At 37.3% G+C, this 15,908-nt stretch overlaps 4 protein-coding genes across 4 annotated transcripts; 2 read left to right on the top strand and 2 right to left on the bottom strand.

Moving 5' to 3' along the window:
* Nucleotides 1-659: 659 nt before the first annotated feature.
* On the top strand, nucleotides 660-1,951 carry CLUP02_07434 (polysaccharide deacetylase; the record flags this gene model as incomplete). Its single annotated transcript, XM_049286429.1, has 6 exons — nucleotides 660-685; nucleotides 759-838; nucleotides 924-1,479; nucleotides 1,543-1,595; nucleotides 1,670-1,797; nucleotides 1,859-1,951. The coding sequence occupies 6 exons, from the start codon at nucleotides 660-662 to the stop codon at nucleotides 1,949-1,951; spliced, it is 936 nt and encodes a 311-aa protein (XP_049143572.1).
* Nucleotides 1,952-9,738: 7,787 nt separating this feature from the next.
* Nucleotides 9,739-11,844, bottom strand: CLUP02_07433 (amidase; the record flags this gene model as incomplete). Its single annotated transcript, XM_049286428.1, has 7 exons — nucleotides 9,739-10,287; nucleotides 10,340-10,699; nucleotides 10,787-10,981; nucleotides 11,065-11,329; nucleotides 11,433-11,440; nucleotides 11,498-11,519; nucleotides 11,624-11,844. 7 exons carry the CDS (start codon nucleotides 11,842-11,844, stop codon nucleotides 9,739-9,741), a joined length of 1,620 nt encoding a protein of 539 aa, XP_049143571.1.
* A 378-nt stretch (nucleotides 11,845-12,222) lies between these two features.
* Nucleotides 12,223-14,698, top strand: CLUP02_07432 (FAD binding domain-containing protein; the record flags this gene model as incomplete). Its single annotated transcript, XM_049286427.1, has 4 exons — nucleotides 12,223-12,267; nucleotides 12,564-12,739; nucleotides 12,813-14,293; nucleotides 14,406-14,698. The coding sequence occupies 4 exons, from the start codon at nucleotides 12,223-12,225 to the stop codon at nucleotides 14,696-14,698; spliced, it is 1,995 nt and encodes a 664-aa protein (XP_049143570.1).
* A 613-nt stretch (nucleotides 14,699-15,311) lies between these two features.
* Nucleotides 15,312-15,864, bottom strand: CLUP02_07431 (uncharacterized protein; the record flags this gene model as incomplete). The annotated part of the gene is made up of 2 exons (XM_049286426.1): nucleotides 15,312-15,377; nucleotides 15,526-15,864. 2 exons carry the CDS (start codon nucleotides 15,862-15,864, stop codon nucleotides 15,312-15,314), a joined length of 405 nt encoding a protein of 134 aa, XP_049143569.1.
* Between the last annotated feature and the right edge of the window lie 44 nt (nucleotides 15,865-15,908).

The raw sequence follows: 15,908 nt of genomic DNA, 5'->3' as shown, positions 1-15,908 counted from the left end.
CATGAGTCAAATTATGCTTGCAATCTTGAGTTCCTTGGTCTCCTTTCTGGAGTATGCGGGGCTATCGAAAGCAGTCGGCCATCCCTCGCTTATCTTTGCTGCAAGATACGAAAAGCTGCTTGGGTTTAAAGAATGGGAACATTCAAAAGTGGAAAATGGGGAAGTCAAGGGTGGAAGTGGGGGCGGGGTCGGTCAGTAGAACAACAATAATGCAGAAGTGGAATGACCAACAGCCAAAGATGCTCAAGCAGTGTAACCAGGACAGGATCCAATTAGAGGATCGATTGGTGGGTGCATTCGTACGTCCAGAAGCTGCAGGACACATTGAAGATCAAGAATGGGGAGACTTTACATGATGCCGCGTCGATAAGCGTAGATGCAGTTGAATCGACGGCGAACTGGCAAGTCATTGTGGAGACGTTTTCTGCCTGCGGGGAAGCTTCCACGAGCTTGAGCTTTGGTGCCTCCGAGTTGGTCTGGATAATATCAAAGTAATGACAGGTGGTGCTTCATGGGATAGCTGGAGTGATACAGACTAAGGAAGCTCTTAGCATAAAGTCTACCTTCAGGTACAGAGTGTTTAGGTTATACACAGAGACAAATTCACCACTTCCACTTAATCAATCATACCCCAAGACAATCTTTTATCAGTACTTACAATGGGAAAGAAGAAGGTTCTCGTTTGGTGAGTGGTCCCTCGAGCAAGACACGGTAGTGCTGTCACGTATGCATGCGTACTAACCTGGCCGTTACCGTAGCTACGGTGTAGATATCGACGCTGTTGCCGGCTGGCTCGGGTCATATGGTGGTGAAGACAGTACTAGTGACATCAGTCGAGGTTAGTTGCACTCATGGAGGGTCTTCGTCGTCAAGTCTCACCACCAGTTGGGGCTTACACCGCTGACCTTGCGACGCTTGAACAGGTCTATGGGCTGGAACCATTGGTACACGTCGACTCTTGAAGCTGTTTGAAAAGTACAACATCAAAGCGTCTTGGTTCATTCCTGGCCACTCCTTAGAGACGTTCCCAGAAGAATGCGCCATGGTGCGGGATGCAGGCCACGAGATCGGCCTGCACGGATACAGCCATGAGAACCCTGTCGACATGACGCTAGAGCAGCAGCGCGACGTTCTGGACAAAACGTGGAAGATGCTCACAGAGTTTTGCGGCAAGCCGCCCAAGGGCAGCGTTGCCCCGTGGTGGGAGACGAGCGAAGAAGGTACTGAGCTGATGCTGAGCTACGGTATCGAGTATGATCACTCCATGTCGCACCACGACTGCCAAGCATATTGGTTGAGGACTGGTGACAGCTGGACCAAGATTGATTATACCAAAAAGGCAGAGGAATGGATGAAGCCTTTGGTAAAGGGCAAAGAGACGGGGTTGGTCGAGATTCCCGGATCATGGTATATTGATGACCTTCCCCCGATGATGTTCATGAAGAACTCCGCAAACTCACACGGTTGGGTGAACCCGAGGTAAGTCTTTGAGTTACATCCATGTGAATTATGAGGGCACTGGCTGATCTTGCCCTCCGACAGGGATGTTGAAGACATCTGGCGAGACCACTTCGACTACTTTTACCGAGAATATGGTAAGTTGAGGGACCCCCCCCACCCCTTCCTGTTTGACGATTAAGTCTTCGTGAACTGATCCTTGTTTTCGAAGATGAGTTCATCTTCCCAATGACCATCCATCCCGATGTTTCGGGTCGGCCCCACGTGCTACTCATGCACGAGCGGATCATTGAGCACATTAACAAGCACGAAGGCGTTGAGTGGGTGACCATGGGAGAGGTAAGTTCCACCCCCACTCTTTAATGTGTAAGAGTGTATGCTGATGCTCATGTGTCAATAGATGAGCGACTATTTCAAGTCCAAGAACCCTGCGCCTGAAGGTGGCTTGATGCCTGCCAGCCAGGAAGAGGTTATGAAGAAGTACGAGGAATAGAAGAAGACACAATCATAGATTGACGTAGCCTCATGAATACCAAGTTTTAAGTATTAAATTGTTACGGAACTGCTCCTTCGAGGACGATACGCAATGTGACAAGATTCCTAATGACCTTTGATTGGAAGCGTCCAGTCCACTTTGCTGGTGCTAGCGCACTGGTTTAACCACTATCTAAATTACTGACTCTTTAGATGGACTAGTTACCTGGCAGGTACCTGTTATAGCATGAGGAAGGCTTAGCTGAAACTAAATATTAGGCCTCGCCGGTTAGGCCTCGTTAGTTAAGGGATAGCTCAGGGGGCATAAAGAGGGGGACTAAGTAATAAAGGAGCAGCTTAGGTATATATAGAGCGCTAGTAGTATACTTTAAAAAAAGGGTAGATTTTAATAATTTATTTTTTAAACTTTAATAATAATTAACTTTTATAAGCTTCTTTTTTATATTATATACTTATTAATAATTTAAAACTTTTATTTATAAAGAGGACTAGGTTAAAAACTTAAAATATTAACAAAAACGAGACGTAGTAAGAGAGTATAATTAGTATTATAATAATAATAAAAAAATAACTCTTTTTTATTAAACCCCCTAAAGTTGCCTCCTCTTTAATAAATAATATAAAAACGAAGTATAATAAAACGAATAATATAATAATAACGTAAAAGGACCGTATTATTAAGAATATTAACGAATTTTAAATAAAATAGCGAACTTTTTACTCTTACTTATTAATATTTAAACTAAACGATAAGTAATAAGTTAATAAAACTATAAGAATAAGAACGATAATTAGAGAAAGAAATCCTTATTATAATATATAAAGAGCGCTTATATAAAAAATAAATAAATTTAAAATACTTATAGAGCTTTTTAAATAACTTAGCCCCTATACTAAGGGCTATAATTTTAATTATAATAACCTTAGACGTTAGTTTTAATATAAACAGGAATATAAACTCCTAAATTAAAAATAGTTTAATAAGTAAGGTTATACTTAAAGCGCTACTTAAGTAATAATAAAATAATAAGTTCGTACTACCTAAGCCCCTATTTATTAGCTCTTTTTTAATTTAAATAAGTATTATAAATAGAACGTTTATATTTAAATTACTATCCCTCCCTAACTTATTATATATTAATAAATTAATACGGGACTTATAGAGCTTCTTTTTTAATTATTATTATTATTTTAATTTATAAGCTTAATAAATAAGAATAAATTATAATAAAATAGTATATATAGTTAACTACTTAAGTAATAATATAAAAACTTCTTAAATATATTATATTTTTAATTATTAAAAGACCCCTAGGTTTATAATAAACTAAATTATATAAAAAAAACTAAAAACCTTTTTATAAAATAACTTATTTAATCCCGCTAGCTAAGGAATAGTAATAAATATATAACTAAATAATACTTTATAAAATTAAAAAAAAAAAGTTAACGAGTTCGTTAACTATATTAATAAGTTTAAAATAGAATTAGAATATATTTTAATAAAAAAGTAAAGGATCTTTATATTAATAAATAAGTTATAGCCCGAACTATACTTTATAATAATATTATAAATAGAACTTCTATAGACTTATTTATAATTAGTATTATTAATAAAACGTATTAAATAATCCTCGCTATTAATAAGGAGTTTATAAACGTCCTTTAAGTAATATTTTAACCTAAATTTAAACGAGTTAATAAGAAGATACCGGGGCGTTAATAAGTTAAATATATAAAAAATACGCCGTAACTCGCTTAATAAGGATATTACGTATTATAATTATAAAGAAACTAGTTATATTATAAGGGATTCTTTATAATTACGGGAGTAGTATTAGTAATATTATAATTATAATAAAACTAAGTACCTTATTAATAATTACCGGAGCGTTATATATTATAAATATAATAAAAAGGGGTATAAGGCCGCTAATTATTAATTAGACCTCGCTCTAACTAAATAATATAGATTAATAATAAACTTAAATACTATTTTAATAAAAAGAGTAATTAGTAATTAATAAAAGTAGCGCTTAGACATCCTAACTTATATATACTTAAACTATATATAAGAGAAGTTAAGCGCCCTTATTAATTTAAAAATAAAAGGGAACGTAGTTAATATTAAGCTACTTAATAATTTTAATACGAGTCTACGAATTTACTTATTATTATAGCTAGTAAACGTTAAGAATAAATAGATAAAAAATACTAAAAAGCTACTATTTATAGCTTCGAATTATTAATAACGATTACGTAACGGAGATATAGTTATATCGCTTTATAATAATTAATATTATAGTACTTATACTTATTTTTAGTTTCTCTTAGTTAGAGGATATTAACTTACTGATTAGTTAGAAATAAAAAAAGTAATAATATTTAATTTACGAATAATATATCCGCTTAAATACCTTAAAAAAGGGGCTATTAAATAACTTAATTTTAATAATACTCGTATATATTATAATTAACCTAGCTATAAATAGTAATATAATATTAACGAGCATAGCTAAGAATTAAAAACTACGTTACTAAGACTTTAATAACTTATTTTTAAAAAAAAAAAGTTATTTTATTATTAAATAGAGTATTATATAACTACTATATTAAACTAAATAATGCGGCGCTTATCCCCTAGGGACCTATTTACTTATTATTAAACTATAAGCTCGAGATCTTACGTAATTATTTAATAAAAATAAATACTAGGGGCTAAATACGCCCCTCTATAAGCCTGGCTAAAGTACTTATCTTTTTTATATTTAAAAAAAGAAGAGAGCTACGACTTTATATTAATTATAAAATAATTAATAAAATTATATATAAAAATAGAACGCTGCTATTACTAATTAAAAAGATATTAAATAGATTATTTAATACCTCCGTTTTTATAAAACTAAACCTTAAGAATATATATTATTATATATATATAACCGAGGGTAATAAGTAAAAAATAGCTTTTTATATTAAATATGGGTAGTTTAAGTACTTAGTTATACTTTTTAAGCTAACTAACGTACCCGTAACTTTTTAAGTATGTATTAATAACGTTCTAAGCGGCCTAGTTAATACTATTTATATTATATACTTAGATAATATTTTAATATATAGTAACGACTACGTAGTATATAAGAAGTACGTACGGAGCGTATTATAGAAATTATAATAATAGAACTTATATCTAAACGGTAATAAATATAAGTTCTATATATTATATATAGGATTCTTAGGGTATATTATATTTAATAAAAGTATAGAGATAAAATCTGCGCATACTAAAGTTATAGCGAATTAGTTATTTTTAAAAAGCGTTAAAAATATATAGACGTTTTTTAAATTTATAAAGTTCTATTATAAATTTATCAATAATTATATTAAAATAACGGTATTTTTAATAGACTTATTAAAAAAAGTAAAACCGGGATAGTTAGAGTTATTAATACCCACTATAAAGTTATTTAAAAAGCTATTAATAGTATTTATTAATATACTAATATTATAATATTTCGACTTTACTTTACTTATATAGTTATAAATAGACACTTTAGCTCGAGCTATTAGCTTAGTAATTACGTAATTATTTATAAATCGAGGAAATTAATAAATATAGAGAGCTATTATAGTATAAGAAATACGGAGCTACTAGTTATTATAAACGTATTAAAGAATTAATAATACTACTTTACTTATAACTAAGATTAAGTCGTAGTATTTATAAATTTTTTAACTTGTAGTTTTTAAATATAAAAAAGAGGCTAAATAGGAGATAGTTATATTAACTAAACGAATTTATAGCGTTTAATATTAAAATTAAATTTAAACTAAGTATAAAAAAGTTAATAAATAAACTATTATAAAAACCTAATTATAATAAAAATAACAATAATAATAAAATAAAAGAGCTATTATTAAAAATAAAAGAAGATTTTTATAATATTAAAAATTTATAAGAGCCTTTTAAAATTATAATAATAAAATATATAAGAACGAGTTATAAAAGCGGCTCTTAAATAAAAAGGATAATAAGTATTTTAAAAATAGAATTAATAATAATATAAAGAAATAAATAGAAGAGGTTAAGAGCTTTAGTTTAAAAAAACTTTAAAAAGTATTTCGAAAAGTATAACGGGGTTATAAGTTTAGAGTATTAGAGTTATAATATAATACTTAGAAAGCTACTTAAACTTATTATTAAAACTATAAATTACGAGCTACTCGTTTTATAAAACTTTAATATAATAAAAATACTTAAAATAATATTTAATAAAGAAGGGTTATTAATAATAAATTAACTACGGGTTACTTAATAAGAGGATATTTTTATAAAAAATAAAAAATAAACTAAGAAGAACCGATAGCCTCGTTTAGTTAAAAAAAAAGTAATAATAAAGCTAAGTATACGACTTAAAAGGGCTATTATATTACGATAGTTATACTTATATATTATTATATAAGGGGCTAAAAAGAGAGGTTATTAAAGTATATTATAATACGCTTATAGCGGGATATTATAATATAAAGCGGATAATAGTACTATTAAATTACTACTATTATTAAAATAAAGTAAATAGGGATATCAAAAGTTATATTAATATTTATATAATATATTAATAAATAAAGCCTTGTTATTATAAGCTATATAACTTATTACGCCCCTTACTTACCCTAGTTAAGTTATAATAAGAAATATTATTAAACTTTATTATAGGCTTATTTATATTAATTACGCTAATTAAGAAGCGCTCTTATAATATAGTACTTATTATAATAAACTAATTTATAAAATATAGTATTTATATTATTATAAGGACGACCCTTATAGCCTAGGGATTTATAAACCTCTTATTTATAAAGATTTTTATTAAGTTTAAAATACTTAAAAAGATCGTTTTTAATAAGAGGTCGTTATTTATAAATAAGTTTTAGACTTATTTTTATTACTTCTTAATAATAAAAAGGCGTCTTAGTACTACGTTTTATTTATAAACGGATAGTTAAATAAAATAGTAAAACTAATATTTAAAATAATACTTTTATTATTTTTATATTTAAAACTAATTATATTAAATATAACGTTTTTACTTAGCTAAGTTTATATATAATAACGCTTAGTATTTAGTAATTTATAAAGTGCTTATTAAGGCCCTATTTAAGTTTTTATTTACGTATTTTATATTAATCTTAATAAGGACTCGAGACAATATATAAAATATCTTAACTAAGGAGCGTATAACTTAATTATAAGCTAATTAAGAAACTTTATAACTCCTTATATAAAAAGTACGTAAGATATATAAATAATAAGCTAATAAAACTAAAATAGATATATTATATAAAATAAGTAACTAAGTACTATTATTAAAAAGAAATATTAAAAAATAGCGTCTTAACTAAAAGTTAATTAATAAGTATCTAGGCTTATTTAAAGTTAAATTAATAATTAAAATAGCGGGGGTTACTTATTAACTAAACGTATTAATATAATATAAAATATATAATATATTTTATATATTTTTACTTAAGCCGTATTAATATTATAAAAAAGCCCTTTAAAAGCCCTTATTTATTAAAAATATAAACGGGGAGCTATTTTATAAAATAAAAAATATTATATAATATAGAGGGCCGAAAAAGAGGTAATAATACTTAATTTAATAAAAAGGATATAATAATAACAAAAATACGTAAAAGCTAGCTAAGTATATTAAAAACGTAGCGTTAATTAATATATATAAAGAACGAGTTTTAATTAAATAGCGCGCCCTAGCTCTCAATAAGCTTAATAACATAGCGAATTAATTATTAATAAATAAAAAGGGGGCTATATAATTATAACTAAGTAATATAAATATACTAATTACGAACCGTTTTTTTAATTTTTATAATACATAAAAAAACCGCCCTTATTTATAAAGGGACTACTTTTATATATAAAAGGGCTACCCTAGCTATTTTCTTCGGGGTCGTTATAAAAGAAATAATCTCTTTATTATTAATAAATTTATAAATAATTAGTTACGAATATAGAGCGTAAGTAGGGTAATTATATATTAATTAAAATATTATTTAAATAGCGTACTTTATTATAAATAATACGAAGTAGTACGATTATTATATTATTATAGGATAAAAACGTAATATAAGAGGAGCTTATAGCTATTTTATTATTATTATTATTAATAATAGGGGTCGAGTAGGCCTCCTTATTAGCGTACTTAAGCGCCCTCTACGTATTATTAATAATAATTCGATAGGTTTACTAAAGCTATAAAGTAATATTAATAACCTAAGTAATAATAATAATAGAATAATAATAAAGTAATAAACTTCTAAATTATAAACGTTATCGTTTAAAATAAGTATAGTACTCTAAAGGGTTCGTATTATAAATTTTATAAACTTAGGGATTTAAAATATTATTAATATAATATTTAAAAAAAGTAATAGAGTAATAATAATACTAAGCGCTTATTATATTTTTATAAAAATAGTTTTATATAATATACTTTATATAACGCACGCTAGATCTTAAAAAAGTATTAAATAAAGGAGCGAACTAGGGGCTATAAATTATTAACTTAACTAATTATAATACTTAGTTTTTAAATTAAGCGCTTTATATATAATATAAATAGAGTAGGGGAGCGGGCGTATTTAACTAACCCTAATCTTTTTAGCGTTCGCTTTTTTCTTTTTTTTAATAAGAGTTTATAATAGTTAATATAAATAATATATAAATAATAATATATATAAAATTAGGGTAAATAAAAGGGATATTAGGCTTTTTAAATAAACTATTACTATTATTATTACTAAGCGTACCCGTAGTATTAATAACCGTTTTATTATTAATAATAATAATATTATAATTAAGAGCTATATTTATATTAAAACGAGTTAATAATAATTATAAAACGACTTTAAAAGAGACTTACGTAAGCGCGGGAAGTATATAAGAATAGGGATTTAAGAGATATTTATTAATTATAATATTTATATAATAAGGGAGTAGCGTAAATACTAATAAAAATAAGAGATTATATATATAAAAAATAATTATAAAAAAAAAAAAGGAATTGGGAATTATAATAACTTAGAAAGGGGTTAATATTAATAAATAAAAGTAGGGTAACGACTATTTAAGTACTAGTAGTTATAAAAACGGCTTATAAATAAGAGTAACTTAAGTATAAAATTATAAAGCTATTATTTAAAATAAGAGGTTTATATTCGGGCTAATAAGCACTATTTATACCTGCCCTTATATTATATATTTAAGGACTTTTTAAGTAAGGGATTAATATAATATATATAAACTATAAATAAGCTTTAAAATAAAACTTAAAAAAGAGAGTATTTTATTAAACCTCGCTAATTAAACCTCGTTAATTAAGGGATGGTTTAAGGAGTATAAAAAGGGGGACTAAGTAATAAAAAAGTAGCTTAGGTATATATAGAGCGTTAATAATATACTTCGAGGGAAGGGTAGATTTTAATAATTTATCTTTTAAACCCTAATAGTAATTAGCCTCTATAAGCTTCTTCCCTATGTTATATACCTATTGATACTAAAGCATAAATTATCGCGCCGATGTATAATTATTCGTTGCATGTGCCCATGGCGATGTTCTGTCGGTTAAACTAAGGTAGCTACATGAGTCTAGAGCATGTGCGCGTTGAGATGTAAGATTCCCCTACTAAGTATAACTCTATTCAAACAAGCAGAATTTCTGAATCACGATCAACCTTGAAATTCCTACTTTGATATCAATATGCACTCTAGCTCTTATGCTTGAGGATGCCATCGATGATCTTCCCAGCCGCAAGCACCATCTCCTCCTCCAGCTTGCGGCCAACAATCTGAAGTCCCACAGGCAAACTAAGAGAAGCCATTGTCTCCTTGTTATCCTCCCACAACTTCCCGTTCCATTCGTTCTCAACTCCCCTCGCTTCCTCCGCCCACGGCTGATCAATGTCTTCCCGACTCACCTGGCCTCCAGGAATGACCAGGGCAGGGTAATCGAGGAAATTCCACACCTTGGTGTATCCTACCCATCGACAACCCCCATGCGGTACAGCTGAATGAGGCATAGGTGGCAGCAGTAGGATATCAACCATGCGGCCAGTCTTGGGCGAGCGAATGGATTGCCACTTTTCCAGGTATGCTTGCTGCAAATCCCACTTGCGCCTGTTAAGCTGCCAGTAGTCGTACACTGAAATTGGCTTTCCGCGGTTGAGAAGCTTCTCGACGTGGGGGATGAAGGGCTCTCCACCAGCCAAGACGTCTTTCCGAATATCTTCGCCGCCGTCAACCGTGTAGAAAAGGTCCTTGTAAGGACAGTCAGTCACCGTCGCTCAAATACAGACTTACTTAACTTACCATTGTTCTGATGCAGTCTTCGTGCAAGCTTGCATTCCATTCCAAGACCTCGTGGCCCGCTGCCTGCAGGCGCTCTACAGCAGAACGGAGAACACGCGTCAATGGCGGGTGAGGTTGGACAACATTGTCATCATAGAGGACTCCAATAGTCAAGGGCCTAGAGGAAGTCTCCTTGTATAAGTCCTCACGCCACGGAACCGGTGCGCAGCGAGCGTCTAGCTCCCAGGGCTTGGCGTTAATGAGCTGCTCCATGGCGAGGCGGATTGTCGACAGACTGCGGGCCATGGGACCTATTGACGAAGGCACATGTTCTTGTCCTTCGGTTGATACTGGAACTCCGCGATAGGGTAGGCGGCCGCTCTGAATAGGATGTCAGTGAGGCTCCATACTTGGTCAATTCTCACGTGGAGCCAAGTGAGTTCCGAAGTTGCCAGTAATAAGACTCACGCTAGGCTTGAAGCCGTAAGTTCCCATCATGTGAGACGGAATACGAATGCTTCCTCCAATATCAGTCCCCCAACCAAGCATGCTTGCACCGGAAGCAAGCAAGGCTGCCTCGCCGCCGGTTGATCCACCCGGGGTATAGTCCCTGCTCCTGGGGTTGGTGGTCAGGCCCCAAAGAGGGTTGTCGGTCTCACACCACTTTTACAATGTAAGCTTCTTTCATCTTACCAAAGCAGGAACACTCGTAGTAAGGGAGAGTAAGGACATGTCCAACTACTTACCATGATGCTCTGTGGCAAATTTGTTTTAGCAACGACGACCGCGCCCAGCGATTGAAGCATCTTTACGACAACGGCATCGTCTGCAGCAGGTTTGAAGGACCGCCCTACGTAGCCGAGAGTTGTGTCATATCCTTTGACATTAAACTGGTCCTTGAGAGTGACTGGCACACCATGCAAGGGCCCAACGGTCTTCCCGTGTTCGGTGAAGTAAGTATCCAACTCCTTAGCCCGCTTCAGGGCATCACCAAACACAATTTCCGTCAGACTACATTGACGTGCAACAGATATTAGCGAAATCTTGAGCAAAAAGGCGTACCATATCTGCCTAAGCAAAAGGTTCGCCCAAGTTCAAAAATTTCGAAACGTACCAGTTCGTCTTTTAAGACATGCTTGAGTTAGCGAAGAGTTCGTCACTTTCGGATGAGAGCCATACCTTGTTGTGCACCTCAGAAGCCCTATTAATATTTGAAGACTCATCAGTATCAATTTCCACGTTAGATATACAGAAAGGGAAGAGGCTTGGCAATTGAGGGCGCGTGTTGGTTGTTTATCCACGTACTTCCGAATGTAGGCCTTCACAATGTCTTCGCTCGTCAACTCACCACGTGAGATTTCCGAGACAAGTTGGGAGGCTTCTGCTATAGCCGTGATCTCAAGCTCTTTAGGACTGTTTGTCGAGCCTCCAATGGATGCTGAGATAGCTTCAGCCCGGAGCTGTCTCTTCTTAGATACGACATCTTGCCAAACTTGTGCCGGATCAGGGATCGTGATTTGCGTCATTGTTTGTGCCTTGTTCCAAGATTCCTTGGACAATGTTCTTGTCACTTCGCGGTATGTCTCTCAGTATCTTCAATCAATGGCCGAGTCATAGAAACACCGCAAAGCTGTTGTCACGATGTTCCCAAATGCTGAGCCGAAGCGGGCCCGGCTTGCCGACGGTATTCGGGATGCCGATCTTTGGAGCATAAGCCACTTGATTGGCGGAATCGTCGTCCGACTCCGCCCTCGCTCGGGATGTCTCCATCGGCCACTTGGGCTTATCAGTGGAGCTTCGCCTGTTGGATAGCCCGCCATTGCTTTGGTATGTTTCCCCGCGGATTCCTCCCCTGACCCCGCGACTTGGCTTGTGCGGCGAACACACACGTTCGTAAGTGGGGGATGGAGATGGGTTCCGATAGGGAACATGAAGCCATAGCTAGGAGAGTGGGTAGAATTGGAGCTAATAGTGCTATATTTGTTTATCAGTCAGCAGTTAGGAAAAAGTTGGCCTCCTCTGTATTGAATGATGGGGGATGTTAATTTGCATCGACATCGGCCGAACATCGAACCACCCTAGATGATGAGACGATTCGTTTTTCAGGCGAGGATAAGGCAAGACTGAGTACCTTTATACAGTCTCATTTGGTTCAAACGAACAATTATATTGGCAGTGAGAGCATCATACACGCTCCAACCATATCTACACAAGAAAACGTCCCGTTCTTCAAAGACGTCCATAGACACTACAGCTACACAACGACTTCGGGTCAGCAATCACAGCAAACATGACAACAAGCTCATCAACTCCTGTGAGCTCACAAACCAATGGCCATACAAACGGCTCGCACCAAAATGGGCACGCATTCAGGTCCGACGTCTGCGTCGTCGGAGCCGGACCAGCCGGCTTAATGCTCGGGTTTGTGCCCCACTCCCTCCGACATCCGCCCCGCACACCCGGCCAGCTCCTCCGTCCTAACATGCCAACACAGGTCTCTCATGGCAAGATTCGGTCAAAAGGTCCAAGTCATTGACGAAAGGCCAGATCAGACTACAGTAGGCCGCGCCGATGGAATTCAGCCAAAGTCGATTGAGACGCTGCAGATGCTGCGCCTCGGCGACGAGCTATTCCGCACCGGTGTTAAGGTCCATGACATTTGTATGTGGCAGAGCTCGAGCGATTCTGACCTGCACCGGTTGAGTCGCTCGATCCACTACCCTCCCTCTGTCGTGGATCTTTTGCAACCCTACATCTTATTATGTCACCAGGGCATGATTGAAGGTGTCTTCATTGATGACCTTCGCAAGAGCGGCGTCGAAGTGAAACGTAGTCACAGCTTCCAGGCTTACAGCACTTTGGACGATGGCTCATTGAGCATTGAATGCGATCGGCAAGGGGAAGGAAAGACATCCATCGACTCGGAGTTTCTGGTGGGATGTGACGGCGCGCGATCTCTCGTTCGAAAGAGCATCCCCGACACATTCGCCCAAGGTTCACCGCATGCTTCGGTATGGGGCGTCCTCGATGGCGAACTGGAGACAGACTTCCCCGACCTCTGGAGCAAGACGGTAGTCTTCTCTGAGAAGTACGGCTCCATCCTCATCATTCCCCGCGAACGCAATATGACGCGCTTCTACATCGAAATGAAATCGTCAACATCCTCAAAAGACCTAGGAGAAGAATACGTTATGGAACAAGCCCGCCTTATCCTATCACCCTACAGCGTCAAATGGCGCTCTGTAGAGTGGTTTGGCAATTATCAAGTCGCTCAGCGCGTGGCCGCCCGCTTCTCCGACCCGGCCCAGCGCGCCTTCATCGCCGGCGACGCCAGCCACACGCACAGTCCCAAGGCAGCGCAGGGCATGAACACAAGCATCCACGACACCTGGAACCTCGGGTGGAAACTCAACCTCGCTCTGCGCGGGCTCGCAAAGGGCGACGTGTTGCTTGCGACCTATGAGCACGAGCGCAAGAAGATTGCGCACGATCTCATCAACTTCGACTTTGAGCACGCCAACGAGATCGCTCGCGGCGACGCGAAGCGGCTGGCGGATAACTTCAAGACGAACACGCGCTTCATTTCTGGCGTCGGGGTCGAGTATGGCGAGAACGAGCTCAACCGGGGTCGGGATGACGGCGTTCAGGGCGCCGCGAAGCCGGGATGCAACCTCCCGCCTGCAAAGGCTACCCGATACATCGATGCTTGCCCTATCGACGTGCAGCTCGATATTCCGGTCTTGGGTCAGTTCCGCATCTACGCAGTCTTGGACGACGTCTCTGGCGCTGCGGGTGTCTCTTTTCTGCGTGACTTCAGCACCGGCGTAGCATCTGCGTCTTCATTGGTGTCGAGACTTTCCGCAGCAGCGGCGCAGTCGTACAAGGTGAAGCCACGCGTCAGTCGGACGGACGATATTCATGTACGCCCTGAGAGATATACATCTGTCAGTCAATTGTGCACATTTGCGCTCGTCAGTAAGTTGATCGCGCTCCTCTTTTCGTATTCTTTATCCAGTTCTCCACGTCGGAGGAGGCTCCGCGCCCTCCCCCTAGCCAATGAAGTGTCGCTGCTGACTCTATGTTCCAGCATCTACGGGAAAGGAGAACTTTGAAATCTCTTCGCTTCCTCCCGTGTTCTCACAGAGTGCCTGGACCGTCTATCTCGACGATGTAGCACCTCTGGATACACAAGGACGCTCCTGTACAGACAAATGGCTTGGTGGTCTCGCAACGGACGAAGCTTCCCTTATCGTCGTCCGCCCGGACGGCTACGTGGGTACCATCGGCCGCTGGCAGGCAAGCGAAAGCGGCAACGGTGGGATGGCGGCGCAATGGCTGGATAACTACTTTGGCGGTTTTTTACAAGCGCCGGACTTGTAGTGTATTAAATCGCGCTTCATGCGGTGCGACTTCAGGGCAGAGCGGTGTGGGCAAACGAGAAGCAGCATGTATGTACATGTAGCATCAGCTGGTCCTACAGTGAGACCGGTCGATCTGAGTTAATTACTCCGTTGAGAGGGCTAGGCGTACATATGTGACGTATGTACTTTGGAATATCAGACTGATAGTGAGCTACATGTGATTCGGGCGAGACATGGCCCGAGACCTATGTAGACTGTTATGATAGCTCAACAAGCATGAGTCGTCTTTGCGGCTATTACTAGAAAGTACATCGTTATTCTGGCCTCAAAACGAAATAGACGCAATTGACAAAGTCTCATGTTGTTTTCTCTTATGTCATTAGTCCCTCGATTTTGCAGAAATTTCCTCTGCAGACATTTTAATATGGGTTTCTTCAGAATTGCGTGCCCATCTCCGGACCACAGCCAACCCGCATCTATGAAATCATCACTCGCACGCTATGCAGTGCGGGAGGGTTTGTCAAATCGTTTTTCCTTGTTTTCTGAACTCTAAACGCGGCCTTGACGCGGTGCGTGGTAGTGTTGATTGGCAGAGCGCCATGTCAGACATCCTAGCCGGAATGGAGTCAATGTCAGGTTTGGAACAGCCCGTGCATGCCAAAGTGGGGGTGGGGACCCGTAATCTCTGGGATAAATCCCTGGTACAAGTCTCTCTTTCTCGTCCCTCAAGGAAATAGACGAATAGAGCTCTTCGGATTGGGGCGATACACACACCGTCGGTGACGGGTGAAAGGGCAGAGATAGAGAGCCCACGCCCATGCGGCACCTTTAGATAGATACCCTTACTTCGTACCGGCCGCGGACGAGTGATAGCACGGCAATCATCTCCATATCCCCATTTTGAGGCTGAGGTGAGAGACAGTGTCTCCCCGGTGGGAAATCAGGACCCTTGATTTGTCCTTCACCCCAGAGAAAGATACCCCTGGCGCTACATGTACGGGGACGCTCATTATGCCAGCTGTGGAGTGTGAGCAAGTACAACGTGTTGGCTGATATCCATTCGACCTTGCGACCTTGGCTGCCGGTACCTTGCAAGATTGGCCCTCTCATGTCAGGTAGAGAGCTCGTCCCTTGGTGTTCCTGGATTGAATAAAGCTGAGGGACCAGGCGCCCTACAAGGCTCATCTCATTCGAGGATCCGAAAGAAGTCAGGCCCCAGGTTTCTTCGT

This window comes from Colletotrichum lupini, chromosome 4, assembly GCF_023278565.1.
Source record: "Colletotrichum lupini chromosome 4, complete sequence".
NCBI classification, from domain to species: Eukaryota; Fungi; Ascomycota; class Sordariomycetes; order Glomerellales; family Glomerellaceae; genus Colletotrichum; species Colletotrichum lupini.
This window is presented reverse-complemented; position numbering and strand designations above follow the sequence as displayed.